Source organism: Penicillium psychrosexuale, assembly GCF_028828465.1.
Source record: "Penicillium psychrosexuale strain IBT 29551 chromosome Unknown utg000004l, whole genome shotgun sequence".
NCBI lineage: Eukaryota > Fungi > Ascomycota > Eurotiomycetes > Eurotiales > Aspergillaceae > Penicillium > Penicillium psychrosexuale.
The window spans coordinates 1,910,265-1,934,339 of record NW_026643189.1 but is presented as its reverse complement, the minus strand read 5'-3'; the positions used below and the strand labels follow the sequence as shown (position 1 = coordinate 1,934,339).

The 24,075-nt window shown below is 48.1% G+C and overlaps 9 protein-coding genes across 9 annotated transcripts; 4 read left to right on the top strand and 5 right to left on the bottom strand.

The window, feature by feature from the left end:
* Positions 1-63: 63 nt before the first annotated feature.
* Positions 64-704, top strand: N7518_006552 (uncharacterized protein; the record flags this gene model as incomplete). Its single annotated transcript, XM_057187479.1, has 4 exons — positions 64-117; positions 251-322; positions 408-522; positions 577-704. The coding sequence occupies 4 exons, from the start codon at positions 64-66 to the stop codon at positions 702-704; spliced, it is 369 nt and encodes a 122-aa protein (XP_057039182.1).
* Positions 705-1,748: 1,044 nt separating this feature from the next.
* Positions 1,749-2,582, top strand: N7518_006551 (uncharacterized protein; the record flags this gene model as incomplete). Its single annotated transcript, XM_057187478.1, has 2 exons — positions 1,749-1,847; positions 1,995-2,582. The coding sequence occupies 2 exons, from the start codon at positions 1,749-1,751 to the stop codon at positions 2,580-2,582; spliced, it is 687 nt and encodes a 228-aa protein (XP_057039181.1).
* Positions 2,583-3,133: 551 nt separating this feature from the next.
* On the bottom strand, positions 3,134-5,152 carry N7518_006550 (MFS transporter; the record flags this gene model as incomplete). The annotated part of the gene is made up of 4 exons (XM_057187477.1): positions 3,134-3,683; positions 3,739-3,790; positions 3,836-4,357; positions 4,411-5,152. 4 exons carry the CDS (start codon positions 5,150-5,152, stop codon positions 3,134-3,136), a joined length of 1,866 nt encoding a protein of 621 aa, XP_057039180.1.
* A 437-nt stretch (positions 5,153-5,589) lies between these two features.
* Positions 5,590-7,039, bottom strand: N7518_006549 (uncharacterized protein; the record flags this gene model as incomplete). Its single annotated transcript, XM_057187476.1, has 5 exons — positions 5,590-5,615; positions 5,666-6,274; positions 6,327-6,683; positions 6,752-6,818; positions 6,881-7,039. 5 exons carry the CDS (start codon positions 7,037-7,039, stop codon positions 5,590-5,592), a joined length of 1,218 nt encoding a protein of 405 aa, XP_057039179.1.
* Positions 7,040-8,342: 1,303 nt separating this feature from the next.
* N7518_006548 (chaperonin-containing T-complex subunit CCT7) lies at positions 8,343-10,377 on the bottom strand (the record flags this gene model as incomplete). Its single annotated transcript, XM_057187475.1, has 6 exons — positions 10,320-10,377; positions 10,071-10,237; positions 9,663-9,999; positions 9,233-9,605; positions 8,512-9,173; positions 8,343-8,446 (listed from the first exon to the last, which is right to left on the bottom strand). The coding sequence occupies exons 1-6, from the start codon at positions 10,363-10,365 to the stop codon at positions 8,343-8,345; spliced, it is 1,689 nt and encodes a 562-aa protein (XP_057039178.1). The 5' UTR covers positions 10,366-10,377.
* Positions 10,378-10,841: 464 nt separating this feature from the next.
* Positions 10,842-12,451, bottom strand: N7518_006547 (putative histone acetyltransferase Spt10; the record flags this gene model as incomplete). The annotated part of the gene is made up of 2 exons (XM_057187474.1): positions 10,842-11,900; positions 11,954-12,451. 2 exons carry the CDS (start codon positions 12,449-12,451, stop codon positions 10,842-10,844), a joined length of 1,557 nt encoding a protein of 518 aa, XP_057039177.1.
* Positions 12,452-13,492: 1,041 nt separating this feature from the next.
* N7518_006546 (transmembrane amino acid transporter protein-domain-containing protein) lies at positions 13,493-15,130 on the bottom strand (the record flags this gene model as incomplete). The annotated part of the gene is made up of 5 exons (XM_057187473.1): positions 13,493-13,915; positions 13,966-14,357; positions 14,413-14,543; positions 14,676-14,937; positions 15,058-15,130. 5 exons carry the CDS (start codon positions 15,128-15,130, stop codon positions 13,493-13,495), a joined length of 1,281 nt encoding a protein of 426 aa, XP_057039176.1.
* A 1,544-nt stretch (positions 15,131-16,674) lies between these two features.
* Positions 16,675-17,952, top strand: N7518_006545 (fungal specific transcription factor domain-containing protein; the record flags this gene model as incomplete). The annotated part of the gene is made up of 4 exons (XM_057187472.1): positions 16,675-16,831; positions 16,911-16,996; positions 17,045-17,688; positions 17,739-17,952. The coding sequence occupies 4 exons, from the start codon at positions 16,675-16,677 to the stop codon at positions 17,950-17,952; spliced, it is 1,101 nt and encodes a 366-aa protein (XP_057039175.1).
* Positions 17,953-18,875: 923 nt separating this feature from the next.
* On the top strand, positions 18,876-20,372 carry N7518_006544 (uncharacterized protein; the record flags this gene model as incomplete). The annotated part of the gene is made up of 1 exon (XM_057187471.1): positions 18,876-20,372. The coding sequence occupies one exon, from the start codon at positions 18,876-18,878 to the stop codon at positions 20,370-20,372; it is 1,497 nt and encodes a 498-aa protein (XP_057039174.1).
* Between the last annotated feature and the right edge of the window lie 3,703 nt (positions 20,373-24,075).

Here is a 24,075-nt window from a genome sequence, read left to right as displayed (position 1 = left end):
CTCGCAACCTTCGAAGGAATTTCCCTTGCTTTCTTCGGCTCCTTACCTCAGCCATATTACACCATGGTTAATGCCTGTCCTACCTTTCTAGCTAAGCATCCTGCTTATCTCCGTTACGTTCGTGAAGTTGCTTCTGGGAACTTGTGATGCCGAAATATGAAAGGGTAGGTGACTGCATTCAAGTGATACTTGATGAGTGATTATCTAGAGGAATTATACAAGGGGCTGACCAATATGATATACAACATAGGATGAGGATGACCGTGTGATTATCCACGTTGGCGAGCAATATTGTCGTTATCCAGGGTGCAGTGTCAGCAATGTGAGATAACCAGACCCTAAACGCATAATACATGCTTGCTTATAGATTATCACCTACGGAGGGATGCTTGGCTTACTGTTCTTAGCATCCTTCCCTGACTGGAAACTTGAAGAAGCATGTTACCTGCCACAGTGAAGATTTGCAAGTGGCCGATGGTATTATCGGTCGGATCAGTTATATTGAACAAGAGAAAGTTCGAGGTAAGCTGAATAGTGTGACTTCGCAAATACGTATCTAATCGACGAAATATCTAGCTTGGTACAATTCTCTTTTTGCTTCGGTCCCTGATCGGGCCCCGGCCTCAACCTTCCCCTCGGTCACGAATTCCAATCGCACTTCCAATCGCACTTCCAGCCAAAAGACCGATCGCAATGTCAATTGAAATGTCGATCACGATGGATGAAGATGCCGGGTATAACAATTCATAGGTGCTCAAAGGGTGGATCGATGTGAGTAGCTATAATACAATGCATTCTTAAAACTTTCATAACGTCTTAATAACGTCTTAATATTATCTTAATAATACTTTACTAATGTATTATAAATTTTCCAAAGAACAAACACCGTCATCTCCCAACGCATGCAAATTCACTCCTTCACCCACCTGCCTTTTGCATTTTATACAATTGTATAGACCGGGTGGGGCGAAAAGTGGACTAAGCTATTATTAACACGTTATTCTATTCGTCCGTCCTTTTACCTCCCGCACCTTAAATGAAAGTCGCTTTGGTTTTTTCCCTCGGTTTATCTTGTACAACAGGCATAAATCTCAGACTTTGGCCTTGAATCAGCCGCCGACAGCCATTTTCGGCGCCCAATTACCGTCAACCAGCGTTAGTGCACCCATAAGTGAGATGAATTTGCTGCATATCTCTTTCGTTCATATAATAGAATCAAACCCCAATTTTCTTTATCCGTTCATTTATATTCATGAGATTAGGGGTTGGTGCAGAGAAAGGAAACAACTAGGGCATTTACATAGATATGCTGACGCGAGCAATCTAAACAAAGGCCCTTGTCCAAGACATCATCCTCCTATCAAAGTTATATTACAGAGCTCTTCCCTGTCTGAGATTCTTCCTTCACCAAAAATTTGATCCATCGCCTACTTTCTTATTGTCAATTCTCATGCTAAAAACACTAGTCTTCCATGTTCCCTTCTCCTGGTGCACTTTCAACTCTCGCCAACGCTAGGAGAGGTTTGAGTCTTTGCCAACTGTGCGACCCGGGCTATATATACATATATAGATCTCGTGCCCCACCATATACCTATATTCACAAGGACAAGACCCGGTTTGGGATGCGCTATATAGCGGATGCACCAGATGGTAGGTTGTATAGCACCCAAGACCACTGCCGAACATGATCATAGGACAACAGCAAAAGCAATGCGATTTGCCCCTCGGGAATCTCGATGATAGTTGGAATGTCAGAGTTGATTGGTTGCTTAGTGGGTGGGCTCTGTGATATATCCGACAAAACCAGGGTCAAGACTTGTGACGAGGAGTTCATTCTCTGGCGAGTGGTTTGTTCCTTATCTAACTTGAGTCTGTTTTTACCTAGTGCGTATTTAACCAACCTCTAAGACCGAAGTAGCATATGTCTGACCGCTCTAGTCTACAGCTACCATGTCCAACTCAAATCCCCGTGAGAGCAGCCCAGAGTCTCCTAGCACGACGATGCCTTGAGCACGTCACAACAAACCCCTACCGCATCGTCTACCACCCAGCCAAGTCTTATCATTCCCACTCTGTCTACCACCGCTATATATATAGTACAGGCACACCAGAAGCAACTCGTCGATTATCAGCATTCGGTCGATGGATCCAAAGCTACATGTTATACCACCAATGTCACGGTGTCACCCCGTGCTTCCTCCAGAACAGAGAACATTTTGTGTGGCGAACACGGAGTTCCTACCGCCATTGCACCGACAACTATCTGGCTTGCTTCCAAGTACGATGTCACCTATGCCCAGCATCGCCTCTCCCACCCCGGAGCAAAAGTCCAACCAACGAAACGGGCGAAGCAGGCTTCGAAAGGGGAACACCCAGCGATGGGGTCCCCAGGAGATTTACGGATGGGAAGCGGATCGTTCTCAAAGCCAACCGGCTTCACCCCGCCCGGGGACTTCTTCCTCACCCTGGTAACGGTATCAACTCGGCGCTCTGCTCCCTACCTACTTCCGACAGGTCAAGAGCGAAGCACGTGGAAACCCGAAAGAAGCTGTGGATGGTGGAGTTATATTCAATCGAAGTGACACGACAGCTGGCGGGAAAAAGTGTGACCATCACGGACTGCGAACGAAAACCCCGAGATGCTAGAGTCGAACTCTACTATACGGGAGGCCCAACACGGTTCGTCACAGAACCGACGCGATTACTGCCAGAGAGATCGCACTAGCTAGGACATTCACCATCGTGTTTGCCCTTATACACCGTGCGCTTTCGACCACTTTCTCAATATAACCGCTGGTACTAATTGCTATGACTAGAGGAGAGAATATACTTAACGGTAGGAAGGCCTATAGGCCTTCTGCTTCCGCTATCAGAAAGCATATTCTGAATATGCATTGTGTGAGTGGTACCGTATACTACTCTTTATGACTAGTAATTAGCGATATTATAGGGCCACGATGGATAACTGGGGATTGTACTGCCTAGGCGACTGGCAAATCAGAGTCATTTTGTAGGGATAACCATGTAACTAGTTAGTCATTGGTTACTATTAGTAATGACAGTAGTAATGAATCATCCTGATTTATAGCAACTTAAATCCGCCCTATCTCCAGGGCTTCCATGTACACATTCCTCAACTCCGTTCACTTCTGCGTGCATAGCGACTCTGTGCACGGATTTTATACCCCTTCCAGTAGAGCAAGTAAGGCACAGGCAAAAAAAACAACGAAACCCCACCCCAGAGAGTCAACGTCCATTCAATGCCAAGCTCCTTATACATAATCTCCGCAACTATAGCCATAGCGCCAGCAGCAACGAGCCGCAGCATCTGAAGGGAGGCAAGCGCACTTGCAGAATATGACTCGTACGAATCAGCGACGTACTGGTACGCCGAGACGAAGATACACAACGACCCGAATCCAAAGAACCCCGAAGCGACGAGCGGGCTCCAGTACGAGACTCCATGTTTGGCCGTCCAGCCCATCCAGAATAGCGATATTGGGACAGCAGGCGCACCGAACATACCCATGTACAGACTGATCTCCGGATCCGGGCGCTGTTCGCCATTCGCACGGCTGTGGTAGATGTCTCTACGGACCAGCCACATTGAAATGGGTACTGCCAGTATAGAAAGAAGGACCCCGACCTCAATGGCCAGGAATGCGACGTCGGTAGCGGCCGGGCTGAAGCCGCCTTGTCATCTCATAGATGGAGACAAAGCCCGCGATGAAGGTGTACAGTATCATGAAGAGGAGGGCGACGTAGATCGAGTGGATCATGATAATTGGTTCTGTTGCAAGAAGCTCAAGTGGCCGGTATAACGAGGTAGACATACGTTGGGCGAACGTGGATTTTCTGAACTCTATAGGAGACCGGTAGCGGTCGTCGCCTGTTAGGCGGCGGAGCTCTTTTGCTTTCCAGTACAGCAGGATCGGGCTGTACGTCTCGGGCAAGAAGAGCACAACCGGTATCAGGAGGACTCCTGCGAAGATTATGGTCATCCAGTCTACCCAGCGCCAGCTTACCGCGTCAGAACTGACAGCGAATGCTCCTGGTGTTGGTGCCACCAATGGACCCGTGAAGATGAATACCGCAAATATCGGGAAGGTGTAGACTCGTTCAATGCGTGACCAGACATCCACCAGGGATGCTGCTGATACAATCGCCGGGGCAGACCCGAAGAGTCCAGCTAGACCGCGGCAGACGACTCGCTGCACCACTGTTTCGGAAAGCCCTGCGCCCATGTTGAACAAAATAAACCCGATGATGGTAGGAATGTACACGGGGTTGCGTCCGAAGAGTTCTGATATAGGTGCTGTTATCAATGCGCCTACTCCACAACCAATCAGAAACATAGCTGGATGATCTCGGTTAGTCTCGTTGAAACGATTCAAAGTGTTAACCACGTACCAGTAGGCAAAGTCTCGACCTCAAAGGTGGTATGATAAAATTGCTTGGTTGTCATGAGAGCAGTGGAATCGATCGTGGATGACCAGAAGACCACACATCCAGTAAGTGAAGTGAGAATAGTCGTAAACAGTCGACATTTGAATGACCAGTTGTGAGGATCCATCATGTCACACTCGCCTTCAAATGTGACGATAATGAGTTCGTTCTTTTCCAATGACTCGATATCAGTTTCACTACCCGTACTGTCACACGGCCGGGGTCTTTCAACGCCAGTCACCATAATATCAGGCGTGTTTCCCAGCGTCTCTTGTGTATTGATGGTATGGGGATCGGTTGAGAGTACCGGGTCGTACTCCGAGCCCTCGATATCCCCTTCCCGCTCTATATGTGATCGGACTGAATGGCGAGGATTGAGGGATGGCCCAGATATAAAAGTGCGATGGCCATGCTCCCTCCTTCGTGCGGCAGCCGGGTCATCATTCGGCTCGCGAGGTTTTGTGTGGATCTCTCCTCCGCGGTACTCGTAGCGGCCCTCGTGAGTCCAGACATTGTTGGGCTTCTCATGCTTTGTAACAATTTGGTGTTGAAGCTTCCTGCGCAGAACGCGGTGCTGGCGAATTGACTGCATTGTGCTTGATTCGGGTCCTGCGTTTCTGGTCTGATCCGCCCTTGTTATATTGAATGTTAAGATCAGTTGGGGGCATGAATTTCCGCGCGGGCTCCTAGGGGGCAAAATTGACATATGACGGTCCCCTGAGGATATGAGATCCGTAAAGCGCCACCATCCATATCACTCGGTCAGCTCTCCCGCCAATGATGGATCCCATCATATCGAGTTGAACATGTCTACATAGTTGATGAGAGCTTGTAGCCTTGATCTTCTCAAAATAACGAAGCTACCTGCAGTTTCCTGTAGTGAGAAGTATATGTGTTGGTGTGCAGATGCCCAGGGCAGTTGTCTACGATGATTCCAGACCGACGCTTAGCTAATCTGCACTCCATTTTCAACGCATAAGAAGGACTCATAAGGATTAATCACAAATAGTGCGCCACCCACAGGCAAAATATTCACTGGAACACCGAGGGTGGAATTACATACATGGCAATTCATTAAACACGAAAGGATGCTTCATTGAAAGCCAGACAAGCATCGTCCCTTATCTTCATTTCCAAGTCCATTTACATCACATAAAGGATGTCCGTATCTGTAGGGGAGGTCAGAATTGATTGCGGTCAAGTAATCCGAGACTCGTACCTAAAGGGTGGCTGCAGCTTAGCTGTGGCTTCTGGGAATATTTGGTCGCAAGCTCGTCACGAATGCTGTTCAAAAGCTGGACATAACTCTGCTGAGGGTTCTTTCGAAGCGCCGCGATGAAAGCCCATGACATGGCACCAGTAGCCTGGCCGGCAATCTGGGCATCCTGACTAGTCTGGTCGTCCTTGCTGCCGGACCACATGATGACATCCGCGGGGCTAGTCTTAGTCTGCTTGTTGCGTTCATACACTTCATCACCCTGGGTGGCCTTCTTTATGAAGCCCATGGCGGTGGACACCATGCTGCCCATGTCACCACGTGCGTATGCCGACACCACACCAAGCAGGCCTTGTCCAGCCTCCTTGGCCAAGTTGGGCTCCTTGAGCACACCAGAGGTGGAGTAGACGTAGGGAAGATCGAGAGCGGAGCCAGAGTGGCAGGAGTCGAAGATCGCTGTAAGCCGGACTCCCGGTTGTAGAGTCTGCACCATGATACGGTGCATCTCATCATCAACGATGTGGCCTGCAACCCGGAAGTCCACCGGGTAGATAACTTCATCGTACCCATCTTCTTCATCGCCATCCAAGTCGGGTGTCTGACCGCCATGACCTGAGTTCTTATTAGTTCACCGCCATAGTAGCGATGGAGGCATGTTACTCACCAGAGTAGTGGAAGAACAACGAGTCATTGGGACGCGCATCCTTCACCAGCCAGTGCATAGCCCGAAGTATGTTTGCCTTGGTCGGCTGGCTCATCGGATTTTGCTGGTCATCAGTCAGGAGCACCATGTCCTCGCGAGCATAGCCGAAGTTTTGGTTCAAGTAGGCCGACATGTTCTTGACGTCGTTGATACAGCCGCGCAATTGACCTTTCTGGCCGAAGTAATTGATACCAATCAGCAAGGCCTTTCTCTTTCCTGTACAGCGGGAATATTGGAAGCTATAGCCTTGGGGAGCGCCATGACCGAAGGCGACGGGGTTGCTGGGAGGGGGAAGCGGACCGCCGGCCTGACCGTAGGCTTAATTTCCGCCTGATTAGCTTTCACTGCTGGCGATGTGGTTTCAAGCTGGGAAATGGTAGGCATACCTGGTCTTCCTTGGATTGATTGCCCAGGGTGCTGGTTGGCGTGCTGGTTGTACCCAGACGGCGGAGCCTAGGGAGGATTGATACATGTCAATCTCGTGTATATTCAAGGCAAAACTCATCATAACATACATTGTAGCCTTGCTGAGGAGGAGGCGCGCCGTAGGACTGGGATGGCTGGGGCGAATGGCTGTAACCATACGGGTTGGATTGCTGCGGCGGCGGCGGCTGATGCTGCTGGTGGTAGGACTGGCCGGGATAGCCGCCATAAGAGGGCTGCTGCTGATTCATCTGTCTGCAATCAAATCCTTGTCAGACTGTCGGGTAGGTTCTCAATAGAGCAAAGGGATAAACGTACGGGTACTGCTGTTGCGGGGGATATGACGGCTGCTGCGGGGGGTATCCCGGCGCGCCCGAGTACGGTGGATAGTAAGACATCAGAGAAATTCCCCAAGTCCACCTAGGGAATCAAGCGAAATGTGAAGATGTAGAGGAGAGAACGCGATGTTGAATGTGGAGAAGAAGATCCAAGACAGAACAGATCGGAAGTACGGCAGCCGCCAAGCCAAGCCTTGAAGAGAGCAAGATAAATTCTGAAAAGGAAAATGTAAAATATCCAAAGAATGAGATCAAGTAGAAAGCGTCCGAACGGTTCGGGGATTTGTAGAGTCCAGAGATAATTTGGCGGGGATCGTCTAGAAACTCGCCACTTACAAAGAGGTTCGGCGTCCACTATTTCCTTATAAGGCTGTTTCGGATAGGCACTAGACACTGAGACAACCAAAAAAGAAACAGAAAACAGAGAAAAGGAGGGGAAGATAGAAAAGAAAAGAAGAAAAAAAATAAACAAATCGACACGACATAATCCGAACTAACTTTTATATCTGACATGGGTTCATCGGCAGCTCCGATCAACCCCTGGAAGCCCAAGACCCTCGGTCATTGGGCCTCACTTACTTTATTGAAGGTTTGTTGTTGTACTTGTTCGGATCATTTTGTAACAGTACCTACGGAGTAGTAGCAAAGCACACACATAACTAGCTAACTAACTAGATCATACACACGATGGTTATACAAAGTAGATCCCCTTTCTGCACGTCATACAGCTGAAGGAGATTCAATAGCACTGTCTTGGCGCCGAAAATGGGCCAATGGGATGTAAAACGGGTGAAAGTGTTTGGAATATAGCTACCTAGACAGAGATTCTAAATAAAATACGGGATAGCACGGGGTACAGCGTACGGACTACCCCGTGGATATTATTAGGATCCGTATAAGACCCCATCGTAGCGCGGACCGGCTCGGCTTTAAGAAAGTGTATCTGATACATCACCTGCAATTGATCAAGTCTGAGGGAATACATTCATGAGGACTATGTTTATATTGTATGTACCTGGAAAGACTGTGTGGTTAACTCGGATCATCTCTAGCAACTCGTCTTCTATTCTCCCTGTACTTCATATTCAATATTCATCTCACAAACACCGGCTTTGGGCAGAGTTCGCTTCAACTGCTTGTGGCCCTCAATCATGCAGACGTCCTTCTTTTTTGGGGGGGAATATCATCGAGCATCATCCAATTTGGTCAAACTCGTTTATCCTCGTCGAGGCATGCCGCGGCCACGGCCCCGGAGGGCGCGCTGGGCAGCACCTGGCGGCATACCGCGCTGTTGACCAGGTTGAGCTGATTCCTCATTCTCTGTTGGAAAGAAAACATAGGTTAGTGGTGATTCCGAGGATGGAAAGCAAAGAGAAAGAACTTACTTATCGTCTCATCCACACTCAGGATCAAGCAAGAGGCCTCCACTGCGGCCTGGATAGCATTGACCTTGACCAGGCTGGGCTCCCAAACAAAGGCCAGCATATTGTCACGGACGCCCTCGTTGTCGAAGTCGACACCAGCCCAGGTGTTACCCTTGCGGTGCTCCACACGCAAGCGGTTCAGGATATCTGTAGCGTCGAAGCCAGCGTTATCACACAACTGGCGGGGAATAACCTCCAAAGCCTTGGCGAAGGCCTTGACGACGGCCTGTTGCTTGTGCGGGACGTTACGGTCGGCAAACCCGTGCATGTAGCTCGACAACTCCATTTCAGTAGCACCACCGCCAGCAACGATAGTTGTGTTACGCAGAGCACGCTTGACGATCATGATAGCATCGTGCAGACTACGCTCCACCTCCGCAATAAATTGCTCAGCGCCACCACGCAGCACAAGAGTGCAGGTCTTAGCGCGAGGGCAGTCGGAGAACAAGTTGAAACGCTCTCCACCAATCTGGCGCTCCTCGAAAGCGCCACAGGTACCTAGGTGGCGCTCCTGGATGTCAGTGCAGGTAGATTGGGTTGCGGCACCGGTAGCCTGGCAAACACGGTCCAAGTCGTCCGAGGCCACACGGCCAGCACAGAAGATGTCTCGGTCCGCGAAGAACCTGTAAATTGAATCATTAGTGTCTAGACACATGCCTCATAGTGAATAGCAAGCACGTACTGTGTGGCAAGATCGCCAATAGGCAGCTTGCTAAGCACGACCTTCGCTCCCGTCTTGTAGATAGCCTCAAGCTTGTTGAAGATGATCTGCCATTCAGCATCGACGATGGCCTGGTATTCCGAGACCTGTTCGACACGGACTTCCGCATTGTCCTTCTCACTCTTAAGCTCCAGCTCGACGTTCAAGCACACAATACCGGGGTTCTCGAAGTGTTTGGGCTGTTGCTCGAAACCGGCGTAAGAGAAAGTCTTCTTGAAGGCGACACCGTCGACGAAAAGCGAATCCTGGAGACCACCACCGGTAACCTTCTTGACACCGATCAACCTCTCGTTAAGGTCATCCTGGTCCAGCGAAAGTACCGCATCCACAACCACTATGATACCATCTCGTCAGCCTTGGGGCCAAAACTGCAACCACTAGGGACCCTTACTCTTTGTGAAGAACTCCGAATTCCGCTTGATAAGCTTGCTGTTCATGGCTGTTGCGGCTAACCGTCTTAGTGTTTCGACCTTCTTTTCGTGGCTGTCTGAAGCATCCATCATGTCCACTGCAATCTCCTTAATCTTGTTGACTGCCATGGCGCTCGATCTCCGCAGACCCTTAATGATGGTCTGCGAGCTGACACCCTGCTCAACGAGGTCTCGCACCTCCTTCAGAATCTCACCGGCTAGGACAACCACGGAGGTTGTTCCGTCACCGACTTCGGCATCCTGGGACCGAGCGATATCCGTGAGAATGCGGGCGGCGGGATGCACAATATCCAAAAGCTACCGAATACACGCAAGTCAGAATCGCCAACTTCCTCCGATCACAGATTGGCATCAATAGCAAGACGCACCTTCATCACTGTGGCTCCATCGTTTGTAATGGTCTGTTTGCCATTGGCATCCACAAGCAGGAGATCACCACCATAAGGACCGAGAGTGCTCTTGACTGTTCCTTGCACTGCGACACAAGCGTTGATATTGGAGATAACCTGACCCTTTCCCTGAGAAGCATCGGTGCCTATAGATTGTAAAGGAACAGTAGTTAGCATAGGTTACAGAATCCCACCAACAAAACTGCCCGCACTGGAAACAGCACGTACCCTCTTTCAACACGACAATCGTGGGGGTTTGGCCGTTGAAGGCCATGATTAAATCGGTATTAGGACACGAAACCGTTCAATAAAAAAATAAATGAAATAAGAAAAGGGGTATGATGAGTTGAAAGGTCGGAGGGGTTGATCTGCCAAAATTTCCCAGAGCTTCTGTTCCCCAAAAGCCCCCCCCAGTCGCGCAAGGCGGTGACCAATCAAGGCTCCTCGACCCTACGCATTTGAAGAGATGTACAGAATTTACGTCCATGGATTGAATATGGAGTTTCTAAAATATGGATAGAGATATCATTTTGAATAATATACCCAATAAGAAGCATACCGTAGCATAGAGCGCGCTTCACTGTCCACGGCACAATGGTGGAGTGTCAGCGGTATCTCAGACGGATGGCTTCCAAGGTCGGCAATAGAACAAAAGAGGAGAGAGGTAGAAAAATTTAAGTTAAGACAAAGAAAACCCGAAATGGAATAACGCCCTCCGAATGGGAAACCGAGATAAAAGTTGAGGCTTGTTCACGTAAAGTCATAATTTCCGTCTGAAGGACTTCCATACTCGAACTTGGCGAGTAATTCAGCATCATGCTGTAACTCGTGTGAGGGTGGGTTTACAAGTCCAAGCACATCTTGTCTAAAGGGATCCGAGCCGTCATCTACCATCATTTGATATGCATTGCTGGCTGTATGGTAGCGCATTGCGTCGTCAAAGCTTGACATGCCGAGATTGTGTGGGTTTGGGGCGAACTGTCCTGTCATAGAGTTATGTTGTTGGTAGCGTCGTAGCTGTTGGTGTAGTTGCATGATTTGAGGATCAAGAGGCATGGGTGCGAACCCAGCCATGGGGTGGACTGTGTCGGGCATAGCTGCAGGAATGGGTTGGTGCATAAGAGGGTTGTAATTGGGAGGCTCATCGGGTGCTTCGTCCATCTCCTGCGGGACATTGACGGGGTCCTTCGGGGGCTGCTCCATTGTACTATCCATATCCATGCCAGACACTGTTTCCGACGGCGATTTATCATCATCTTTGGTCCCTGGTATGGGGGGCACCTTGAGAGTCTCTTTGCATTGGGGACAGTCTCGAATCACGCGATTGACGGTCTCTTTGATTCGCACCCAATGGTATTTGATCGCAATAGCTGCTGTGGTTTTGTTGATTCCAGCATGATGCTTGAGATGAACTTCTTGGGCGATATCGTACTGCTGCTGCGGGTCTGACACAACCTCCTTATCCTTGAGCATCAGTTTCTCGGGCTCCCCATCCTCGCCACCAAGAAGTTTATAATGAGTCGCCGCACTGCGAAGGCGACTCTTCTCGGCCCGGTCAGCACCACGAGGGTACTTCCCGTGCTTCAAATAATACCGGATTTTCTCAAAACGATCCTGAGACACAGAATCCTCGCCATCCAAACTGAGGCCTCTACCGTAGATGATCGCATCGACGAACTCTCCAGGTTGTGATTTGATACTGCCTCCACCGGGGACTCGGCCAATCCGTTTAAAGCCAAGGGAATCCCACAGGCGACATGATGCAACGTTGGACTCATATACCAAGTTGAAGACCGCATATGTATATCCCTAGCAAATATTAATTCATAGCCCCTTTGAAGCGATCGTGGTGAATAACTCACTAGTCGAGGTGACCACTCTAGATAGGATTCACCCATCAATCTACCCACGCCCTTGTTTCGAGCAGCATCGGTGACGATGAAAGTGCCATTGCAGACATGACTACTACGGCCGGGGTAATTAGGTCGAATATGAAAACCACCTAGACAGATCTTGGTCCAGTTCGCTCCAGCACGGTCCATCGCATGTGTCTGCTCTGCACTCTCGATGTCGCCAATAAGCATGACCACACCAAAGTTCGAAAACCAATATCGTCCGAACTGAGCCAATGGGATGGGCTCGGTCATAGCATATGTATCTCCCTTTTCAATCTCTTTGTTGAATTGGTCAGAGAGATACTTCATTAGAGCCCGCGGTACTTCCTCTGCTGATGTGAAAGGCACCAGGGTCGCAACCGTAACCCGATCTCGCAAAGTTACTTGTCGCGGAGCCAAAGCAAGCGGATAATCTAGATCAGGGCCCGATGGAACGAGCTCTGAATCTCCATGAACTTCAGACATGGTAAGGTGAACCTCTGGGGGAGGTTGTTAATCACACGACTATTTGACATGTTAGTGGGATACATTCTATTCCAAAGTATCTTTGCATAGGTGAGTACAAGAATAACAAGTAACAAGGAAGCCTCGGCTACAAGGAAGTGGAATCAACAAGGGGTCTGTTCACTGACATATTCTGGACTGCTTCTAGAAGCCCTCGATCGCACTTCGAGGACCGCGTGAGTATTCTCGAGTCCGGAATGGCCGCAACGCAAGTCGAGAAGTCGTGGTCACTTGCTGACTCAGTTTCATGCTTAGTAAGCCGACATCTCGGCTCTGGGGTATTCATGCCTGATTTTTCGGGCGTGTTGCGGCAAAACTAGTTAGTTACGTAGAATATACTTCAAGTCTCTGCCAATCACTGTGGACTCTGCGAATGGCAGAGGAAGAAGTGAGAATTAGGGCAAAGACCGGCTATCCCCTGCCTGTTGCTAGTAGTTGCTTTATTCAGTGACGTCATGTATCCATAGTCTTGGATAAAGGGCCATGATTCTTATAGATAGCCAGAAGCGAGAGAAACATTATAAAGTAAGAAGAGTCGGAGTCCTGAGACCAATGGTCTATCCCAAAAGGCAGCCGTAGTCTGTAGAACCAACTAACTATGTGGCTGAGTCGGGCAACTACCTAGGCACCTCTACGTAGTGTTTTTCCTCTGCCGGGTGGGCTTGCATATCTTGGCTGCCGCCGCTTTTATGAGGGCGCTCGGAGTCACGCTCACTGAGTAGATCTCAGTCCGGGCTCAAGGTGTTTGATTACTCAGAGATTTGTCAAAGGCATCTATTGTGCACTCAGTCACCCGGCCGGGCTATTGCCCCTTCTGCTTGTGGGACAGCGTCAAAGGCTGAATAGAAACAGGGCAAGCGCATTGCATGTTTTTCAGAAGTCAAAAACCAGATCTTAGTTGCGGTTCAATGTAATATTGCGAGTATAGGTTTGGAACTTATTAAAGGCAGCTATACAGAGTACAGCAAAACTATAGCTCGCATAAGGCTCAATATTTAACTACTATACAGAGTTTGAGTTATCAGCGCATGACCAAGGAGAAGACCCGCCATCCTCGCTATAGGACTTAACGATATTAACAGCAGCTCCGTAAGTACCGGCTATTGTGAGGAATGTACCGGAAAGTATCACAATCAGAGCCCAAGCCACCCCAAGCGCCCACTTGAAAGATGGTTTGGCCTTGCCACTATGCCAATTATCATACAGCCACATGCACCCGTATGGCTGAAAAGAGATAAGGGTTCCAAGAAGAGCTCCGACTAGGGAAACAAGGCTGTCAAATACAGGGATCGCACTAGCGATAACATAAGCCACCAGTGTAACGCCTAGTGTGCAGCCAAGCCACGTCCCCCAGTGGATAAAACTGTTGGAAGTAAGGTGCTGTGTCCCTCTTAAGAGACGGATGAAGAAGAACTTTGCTGATATCTTTATCATTTGTTAGCTCAAATCCGTATTAATCGAGGGCATCTACTCACATGCGAGGTGATAGTAATACTAACTAACAGCCCAGGTAGAGCGATACCATAGGAAATCCGCTTCACGGTTCCACCAGCAGAACCAAGAGCGGGCGAGGCCACATATGATCCGCAGTAGTAGTAAACCATACAGCCGATCAGGATGTAAACACCACTCACTCCGCCCTGTGCAATGAACAGAGATCGATTATAGCGACGGGGGTCGCGCATTTCTGCAATAATATTGAAGAATGCAGGAGTACCGCAGTAGGCCAGGACCATAGTAGATACTGCCGAGACCGCATCGGTGAAACTGGGATTGTTGACAATCTTGTAATCTGAGATCCAGACACCATCCTGAGGGGCAGCGGCGGGGCGCTCCTGTACAGCAACAGCAATGGTCACAATGAGGACTTGGAGAAATTAGAAGAAAGTTCTCGTTGGGGTTGGCTAAGGTTAGAGGCTTACTAGCGGTGAGAAACGTTGACAGTCCAACCCACGCGAGCCAGGAGATGCGTCCAAGAGTGCAAATACTCGAACAGAAAAATCCGATTATGGCAGCCACAACAACGAAAACAGCAGTACACGCTCCGTGATTGCTGATGGAATTTAGTCCAATTGAAACCCCGAGCATCCCAGACCCTGTCACAAATATCCAGTCTATAAAAAATGGATTGGTCAGCCTGCCATCGAGTCCCCTTCGTAGTCCCCAATTCCCCACTAGTACTCACATAAACAGAACGTAAGTCCGCAGAACTCCCGACCTATGCGGCCAAACATCAAGGCACCCGCATCGTCCAGCCCGTAAACCTGGGGATGACGGGCGCTTGAAATCACCAACCATGTAATCTGACCAAGTAGTAATGGCCCCGACAGCACATAGGCAGATAACTCCTGGAACAATACCCAGTTTATCGAACGCGGCCGGAATAGCGAGGACACCAAGACCAATTTGTGTTTTCATCATGATCACATTCGATCCGATCCACCCAACTGACCAGCGTTAGCAGATACAAGCTTTTTTGACTTCATGTCTCCATACATTTCGGTAGTTTGGCCCTGCCTCTGTGATATCACCGAAAACAGAATCATGGCTAGCCATTTCAGACTGACCATGCTCAGTCATTGGTTGTTCGTGATCTTCCTTGTTGGACAGTTTCATCTCTGTGGATGACACGTGGGACATGGTAATGGAAAGGTGTTAGATGGGGAAGTTGGTATCCTTCTGCAAGGCCAAAGAAGGTCCCGAAGCAAGGGGAAGGAAGCTTAAATACTGCACTTGAGTGCTTACTCGCCTTACTAGGACTCTGATTAGAGAAATAATCCATGTTATCTGTCTTATCTCCCATTGAGGATCAGACTCGCAGGGACAGGCCGAGCTGCATCTGGAGAACCCAGGCCAAGTGTCCCACATTTCCCCGGATAGCATACCCCCGTTCCGGTAGGTGTCCTCCCCTTCCGTGAAGTGGGAATTTGCCGGCCAACAAGCTGTTGGCGATTGGTCAGGCACAACGGGCCGCCGAGATCCCCCCTCGCAGAGAGGATGACTAGATGAACGCCGATGTCGACCGCGCCGGTTCAAAAAATGGATCCGGATATCCGACCCGGGACAAGATCAGTGCTCGCGGACACCATCTGGTCGCGTGCATTCTTTCCATAAACAATGTTGTGCCAGAAGATGGCATGTCACGAGACTATAGCGGTTTTAAGTGAAGTGCGAAGGGACAGCATCTCTGATATCTCTTAGCGGGGGTAAGCAGGTACAAGAGATACATCACGAGTGTGCCATTATTGGGGTACCGGATCATGGCTAACGGTGGTTCGAGCATCATCGTATCGGGAAAGCCGTGTACCGGCTTACCATACTTTGATAAAACACCCCATCGGGCAATGCTCGGTGGTGATCTGGCTCCGCCAACGACGACAGTGTCCATTTCGATAGAAATATTCGATGCCTACATATAACCTAATGGAAGACGCGTTCATTTTCCAAGCCAAGTACATTCTCCAGTCTCATTCATGATATATGAACAAAACGCGAATACATTTCCCATATCACGCGGCCGCCTGGCTTTTGGATAGAAATCTATCGTCGTTCGGATACGAACTGACTGCATGATGGAATAGAGGGCTGGGCTGAGATGGCACCGCTTGGGAGCGATTACTTTCCGAGCTTCTTCGGTGGCGAGCTGGCAGCACTTAAAGAGCCAGGGCCTGCGATACTGGGCCTAGATACACGAGCACCCGCGGCGGTGAGTGTGACCATGGATCGCACCCTTAATTTCGGGCAAGGCGGCTCAGGCTGTCATTGATATGGCTTGCTGGGATATTTTGGGTAAGAAAGTAGGCATTCCGAGTTCGCCTTTCCACAGCGGACCCTTTGAAGGGCAGAAGGCCCGTAGCCCCTTCTGCATTGTTGGTCTAAAAGACCAAGAGACCGGATTCGAAAAAGGATTCAAGGCAATGCAGCTGTCAGCCCTGTCGAAAGGCCAAAGAAAAATGTGAAGGCGGCTCACCCTGCCATCGCTGCGTACGGGTTCAAAATGAATGTGTTTTTCAGGCGAACAGGGGTGCTGGGAAACAGAATGAAATGAACAGAAAAAGGCAGGTTTTCAGCAAGGTGATGTTGCTAATGCGTGCTGATACCATTGCAGTCCCTGTCTTTGTGTCCATATTGATGTAGCGGAAAGAGAACGGGTGCGCTGCATGGAGATTCTGCTTCAGCGCCACATGCCTGGCATAACAGTTGACCTTGAAACATTAAAGGACATGGTCAAGAATGTCCATCGCCCACGTGAAATTAATATGGACTCACCGAGATATCATGGTCAGGAAGTACCAGAAAAAGCAGCTTGTATGATTACGAATGTTCCTGGCACCACAACACGTGAGTAGATCTATCTTTCATTGAGCCCTGGGCTCCTGAAAGTTGAACACATCGTATGCTGACTGGAATAAATTTGCAGAATATGCAGGGGAATTGTCTTTTGATTATTTCTCGGTCAAGATCCAGCAAGTCATCAATAACTCCTTACGGACAATCCCCGTTAAGGTAAGTATTTTACTATTCAGTTAATGGGCAACAACCTGACGTCAAAAGGAGCACGAATCCCGAAGTCTTTTTGGAGATCAATGGGGTGCGCAAACTTTGTCCACTGACCCGGCTCTTGCCTTCTCATGTCTGAACTGTCTTCCACCAGCCGAAGTTGCCATGTTCCTCATACAGACCTTTTTTAAGTACGCGCAGACAAACGAGTTCTATGTCGAGGAGACCTACCTAATCAATATTTTAAATACATACTACCAGGGGCGCGCTGACGCCCTGTACGCCCAGCCCAGCTCAATATGTGTTATCCTGATGACATTGGCAATCGGCACTCGATTTGCGCATATGCATTGTCCCACAAAGGCCCAACCAAACTTAGCCGAGGCATTCGGTGGCCACGAGAGAGGACTGTCCAGCTTTTCAGAAGACCAGCTAGGGTTGGCCTTCTATCGCTCTGCGTCCAAGCTTCTTCCCATGCTTTTGGCCGCACCGTCTCTCCGTAGTGTGCAGGCTTGTCTTTTAACAGGAACCTACTTTCTACACTTGGATCCATCGGGGCTCTCATACACATATTTCGGCATTGCACTAAGAATGGCGATCCAGATTGGGATGCATAGGCGATACCAGGGGAATGATTTGGAGAGTGAAGCCATGGAAGTCCGGAACCGGGTATTCTGGACAGCCTATTCCTTGGAGAGGTAGTGCCATTCCCAACAGTGTGATCCAATAATATCTGACTCATACTTAGACGTCTCGGTATTATACATGGCAAACCTCCATCACTAAGTCCCGCAGAGATTGATACATCCATGCCCGTCGATATTCCATACCTCCGATCTCAAGAAAGTTTGCCGAGCGTTAACAACATGGTGATGTCTATCTCCCTGACATCCAGTTTGGTCGACTTTGCAAATGAGCTGTATGTGACAACGATTGAGACCCTATCAATGCAGCTTTACTAACAGTATCTAGGGCTTTATTGGATAATGTATCTCTTGCCAATGCGCGAAAACAGCACATAGATAATCTGATGGCAAAACGCGCGTCATTTATACAATGGTGGGATTCGCACCATGTGCCTTTACCTTCAAAAGACCCAAATCTTCCGAATCATGGTGATCGTAATAATTTTTATCTACATTTGGATTATTGTTTGATAAGGATGTTTGTTGGCTGGCGTTTCCTCCTGAGCAACATCTCTCGCAGCCTGGGAGCACTCCCGGCTACAACGCGCATTACGAAGACAGTCTCCTCAATGATGCGATCGAATCATTCAGTCAGGATGGTTTATCGTCCGATCCATTGCTTAGCCTATGGACATCACTATTGCCCCAACACCCTGCCCATGACAACGTCTAAGTGTTCCTTTTTCTTCCTCGCATTCTTGCTTCTTTTCATTTATTCTTTCTGGGGGTTGCAGCACACCCTGGGTTGCCTTCCCTTTCTTTGAGTTTGCTGGAAATACTACATACCTTGCCGTGCCGTCTAATTGCTGCTCTCGGGGCAGATGACGTATCTGATTCAAGAATTCGCAGTAGGATAAAGAGCGTGCTGGAGAAAGAGATGCAGATGGAGCTTGAGCCGGAAGGACGAACCCCGGCTGGAACTCTTCCCCACAGTGGGGCGGGTACATGCACCCGGTGCTGGGGATAGCCGGGGAGTCTGGATTCGCTTCGGATCTCCGCCAGAGTCATCCTGTGCTTCTCAGCAGAGAGCACGGGAAACCCCATTTAGCTGGTAATACTCTTGCCTGGATCTTAAACCCCCTCCCTCCACTACCAACATTGATAAGCAAAAAAAGCTCTTGTGTCACTCGAGGTGCTCTCCGCAAAGAATATCACGCTTGGTTCTATTCCTCATCATACCGTTCCTTATCTTTGCAATAATGGCAAAGGACCCGTCGCACAATGAATTTGTATTTCATGGGACAGCATATGTCGAGGGGGAGACTTTTGGTGAGCTTCTTTCAAGCAGGGAGGAGTTGAGTTTCTGGGGCGGAGTAAATCCAGAAACTGGGGAGATTGTCGACCGTCACCACGAACTGAGCGGGCGACATCTTCAGCATCATATCCTTGCTATCCCTAGTGGCCGCGGCTCATGCTCCGCCAGCGGGGTAATGCTAGAGCTCCTTCGGAATGGCAAGGGTCCTAACGCGATCTTGTTCGAGCGACGCGAAGACATCCTGACGCTGGGTGTCATGATCGCTGAAGAGATTTTCAACATGACTATTCCTATAGTGAGACTCCAGCCAGATGACTTCCGCCAGCTTGTTGGACTCGGTGGCTTGAGGGTGCAAGTTCTCGGTGGATGTGTGAAGATTGGTGAGCTTAGCGGCGCTGGTGATAGCTGCTCACCATGTGTCGGCAGGAGCCGATCCAGCATACATGCGGGCTCCGTGAACCTTTCAGAAATCGACCAGGCTTTTCTTGAAGGTATCTATGGGGAGGCTGCGCGCGTCTCGATGCGAATCATTCTACGGATGGCAAATTTGCTGGAGGCCAAGGAGTTGATGGATGTCTCGCAAGTCCATGTCGATGGCTGCGTCTACACAGGGCCGGCTGCACTGGCTGTTGCAGAGCAGCTTCGAGACTGGGGTGGCAAAGTCCGGGTGCCAACATCCCTCAACTCTATATCCATCGATCTGAAGCGCTGGCGTACGCAAGCAATCGATGCTGTCTTCGCAGGCAACGCCGAATCTCTGGCACAGGCGTACATAGATATGGGTGCCAGCCCTACCTTCACATGTGCACCATACCAGTTAGAAACTGCACCAAAATTTGGGGAGCAGGTGGCATGGGCGGAGTCTAACGCTGTTGTCTACGCCAATAGCGTGCTGGGGGCAAGGACAATGAAATACCCTGATTTCCTCGACATAGCTATTGCTTTGACAGGTCGCGCGCCGAAGGGCGGGTGTCATATTGATGCCAATCGACTTGCTTCCCTCGTTGTTACCATTCCAGGTATTGAGAATACCCGGTACATCGACGACTCCTTTTACCCACTACTCGGTTACCATGTGGGATGCCTGGCCGCAAGCCATATTCCTGTCATTGTGGGGATTTCATCCCTCGCACCAAATAAGGACAATTTGAAGGCCTTCGGGGCAGCATTTGCAACATTGTCCAGCGCACCAATGTTCCACATTCTAGGGGTTACGCCCGAGGCCACAACACTCAATGCTGTTCTCAGCAAAGAGCCGGATGTCCAAACTATCACAGTCAACCTCAACGAGCTGAGCTTCTGCTGGGAACAACTGAATAGTGCGTCTAACACTCAAGATGTGGGGTTGATATCTCTTGGCAATCCGCACTTCTCGCTCCAGGAGGTGAGGAAACTCGCCGAACTCTGTCGGGGTCGCAAAAAAGAGACACCGTCACAGTGATCGTGACATGTGGCCGAGCTTGCTACGGACTAGCTTCCCAGGCTGGGCTTATTGGGGCGTTGGAGGAATTTGGCGTTCAGTTTGTTACTGATACATGTTGGTGTATGATTGGGGAGCCCACAATCCTGCCATCAGCGAACGCTATCATGACAAACTCTGCCAAATATGCGCATTATGGACCTGGCCTAACGGGAAGGGAGTTTTTGTTTGGCAGCCTTGCCCAGTGCGTCAATGCGGCGTGTGAAAGGGACTCTTTACGGAGTAAACCATCATGGCTACAATAGTCGCACACAGAAGTTCAGAGTAGTCTGCCATATCTTGAACTGTGGATACGCGGATTGTGACTATCTTCTTGTAGGTTAGCTAGGCGGCTGCTAGTGATCATCATCTTTGGCTCGGAGTGTTGTTTTGAACGTGTCGCATTAGATAAAGTGTTTAATCCCCTCCATGAAATGAGGCAATCTGCTCTGTACTAACATTAAAAAACTACCATTAGCGTAGAGTATCTGGCCCAAAACACATGACATTTTTTTGACACTTTAAAAAATCTATTGTCGACCAGAAATAACGCACTTCCGTACGTTCCTTACATCTGGTAGTGTATTAGTAGTCAGCAGCCACTTGTCGCGATTATGTAAACATACACCAAGATATTAACTAACGTAATTCACATACGAGCCGCCACCACATACGACCCGCCACCCCATTCAATAATCTAGTTTTTAAATACATTTATCTCAACCATAACGCCATTAAATTAAATCAACTAACTAAGTGGTCTATCTGGACATGTTTCTCTTCTATGCCCTGGCAATCTGCATATTCCACACCCCCGGGGGGGGCGCGTACGTGGTTGAATAGTCGATTCTCTAGGCATGCCGGGGCCGGGGGGAGGTACTTCAATTGCTTCTTATTGCTGTATAATTAATGCAGATGCTTCTTAAACAGAGAGGCCTTCTTCGGCGGGTATCTGCCTTCTAGATCGGGTCCGTTTTTGCTTTTTCTTCTCATTTTCATCCCGTAACTCCTTATTTTCTTTCGCTAGTAGAATAGCGTTATGTATTGTAACTTGGCAGCCTTTAATAAGTTGGTTTAATGTACGTTTAGAAGGACTTGTTAGGCTTCGAGATTGTATATAAAGTAAAGTATTAATTGACGAAGCCTATTGATATAGATCTTTCCCGGTAGCAGGGGTTTTTGGTATAAAATTCCGGCTTAAGTCACTACCCCGGCTTAGAGGGGGGATAGGTATTCGAAGCTAGATATTTAGCTTCAAAAGTACCCGATTGGGTAAAAAGGGTACTAAACCGGCTGCTAAGAAGCTATTTTTAATCGTTTCTAATTTAAAAGCTTTAATTTATACAGTAGGGTATACTTTAAGAAAGTCGAGTTTATTAATATAGTTAATCCTGCGCTGTATTTTCGTTTTAACCAACTAACTATATATACGTTTTGAGACTATAAAACAGCTGATATTAAGTGGTTATAAAAGGTAAGAGGAATACGGTGGTATATAAATTGGTATAATATCGTTTTACTTGCAAATTTCATTGAATTTTAGTATTAAATGGCTTCTATAGCTGTTAAGTATTAAAAGTTGATACCTTCCTACTATATATAATAAAGTCGATGGTATAAAGAGTTTCTAAAGCCAGCGAAGTCTAATTTTATTAGAAGTCTAACTATTTAGACTAATTTTAAAACGCTAATTATCTAGAAGGCCGTTAAACCAAGATTTAATAAAGACTTTGCCTTTAAAAATCATATATAGAGGAAGTGCCTACCCTACCGTATTTATATATTTAATCATAGTTACCTACTCGCGATTTCTAGGTTATAAAAGTGATCTCCGACTATAGTATTTACTTCTAGTTATAACCTTTACCGTTATAGTTAATCCTATAGTAAAACCTGTCTTATCAAAGTTATAAATATCGTCCGGATCGATTCTATACTAAAGAATGGTTTTTTGAACTAGATTAAACCACTCTCTAATAATCCTTAGGTCTTCATATTTCGCGCGCTCGTAATTATAACGTCTTGAGAATCGGGATATAAGGGTAGGGTACTGTTTAACAAAATATATAACCTAATTTTAGCTAACTGAAATAACCGGGGTGGTTCTATATTATTTAAGAAGAAGATCCGCTATTTCTCGTACCATAGAGGGCCGGGGGGCCGATCCATAAGAATCCATAGAGATTATCTATTTTCGAAGAGATTCCTCTTCAATTGCAGTCAATTTAGTCAAGTTAGCGCGAGAAGTCGCGCGTTGTTATATACCACTGAGGCGGTCCCGAAGGGTTGAACGCGGTACGTTAAAAGTGCGGGCGGTAGTAGAAATATTGGAAAATTCTTGATTCTTAAAAGCCTGGATAGCTAATAAGATCCTACCCTCTTTCTCTATTGAATCTTTAGAGGATTGAGAGCGTTTTGGTGGCATGGTGGGTGGTTGAATTAACTAGGTGCTAATTCATGGACGCGTTTTTGGATGGGGTGGCGGGTCGTATGTGGTGGCGGCTCGTATGTGAATTACGTTAGTTAGTTAGTTAGTTAACTAGTTAGTTAGATCTCGGAGGAGAACCCTCCTTTTCACAATTACACTCATTTTACCCTTTGGTCCAGTATCCTACTGCTCGTACCATACAAAACAGCCTCTCTTTTGTTCAACATCTATGTATTGCACTCTCCCTACATGACCACTGATACCACACCCCGAATTTCATCATCATCCTAAGACACATCTACAATTGTTCCTCATCATGACCTAGAATCTTACTTATCTCCACCGGGCATTAGGCAGTATTGAGAAGCCCGTGAAATCGTCACTGAGAAATCAAATGAGAATTTTCCTTTGAAACCAGTTCAAGGGTAAATTGATTTAACAAAAGCGTTCCTGTTCTAGCAAGCAAGGATAAAATAGTTACTTCAACTTCGTCTTTACGGCGACCAAACTGTTCATACCTGAGTGCCTAGGAGGCGCATCTGTATTCAGTTTTACTACTAGCAACGGTGTTTTGTCAAATACTGTCATACTCCCTTTTAGTAAAAAATTCTGCAGTATGAAGCTGGAATGTCGAGGGGCAGCGGGTCGAATACGGCCTTTTGGTTGTCTGATGGGGCTAGCGTGGTGCATTTTATTGAGGTGAGCTGCTGACTTAGGAGTCATCCAGCTTATGTAACGATCAGGTGATGCTCAGTGACGGCCGTCAGCTGAGCGAATGTTGAGATGGGACGGCCAATTTTTAGCGCCTCTTGGCACAGAGGAATATGTATTAATCCGAGTTCCGAGAGCTCAGCGAACGTCAGACATCAGCGAATATCAGGATTCTTTTTAATCTAGCATAACAGCTTCTGACCTAATGACTAATTATCCCATAAAGATAATACTGTAAATAAAGATTACGGGGTCTTTATGAACGTCTATTATAAGCTCTGAAGACATCCTAGCGTAAAGAGAGATCTCGACATTCGCCAAGACCGCTCTGAGCAGATGGTCGAAAAGCGGATTAACACGGATTAATATATTTTCCTTCACGCTAAATTAGCGGTCCCATTTCAACATTCGATCAGCTGTAAGCCCGCTCAGTGAGCGAGCCCGTTGATTATTTAATATTCAGGGGCGTGCTCAGTTTTACTCGGTGAGCGAAAAGCGGCAAGGCCTAAGCACTAAAACAGAAAGGGAAAGCCAAGAAGTGGCAGA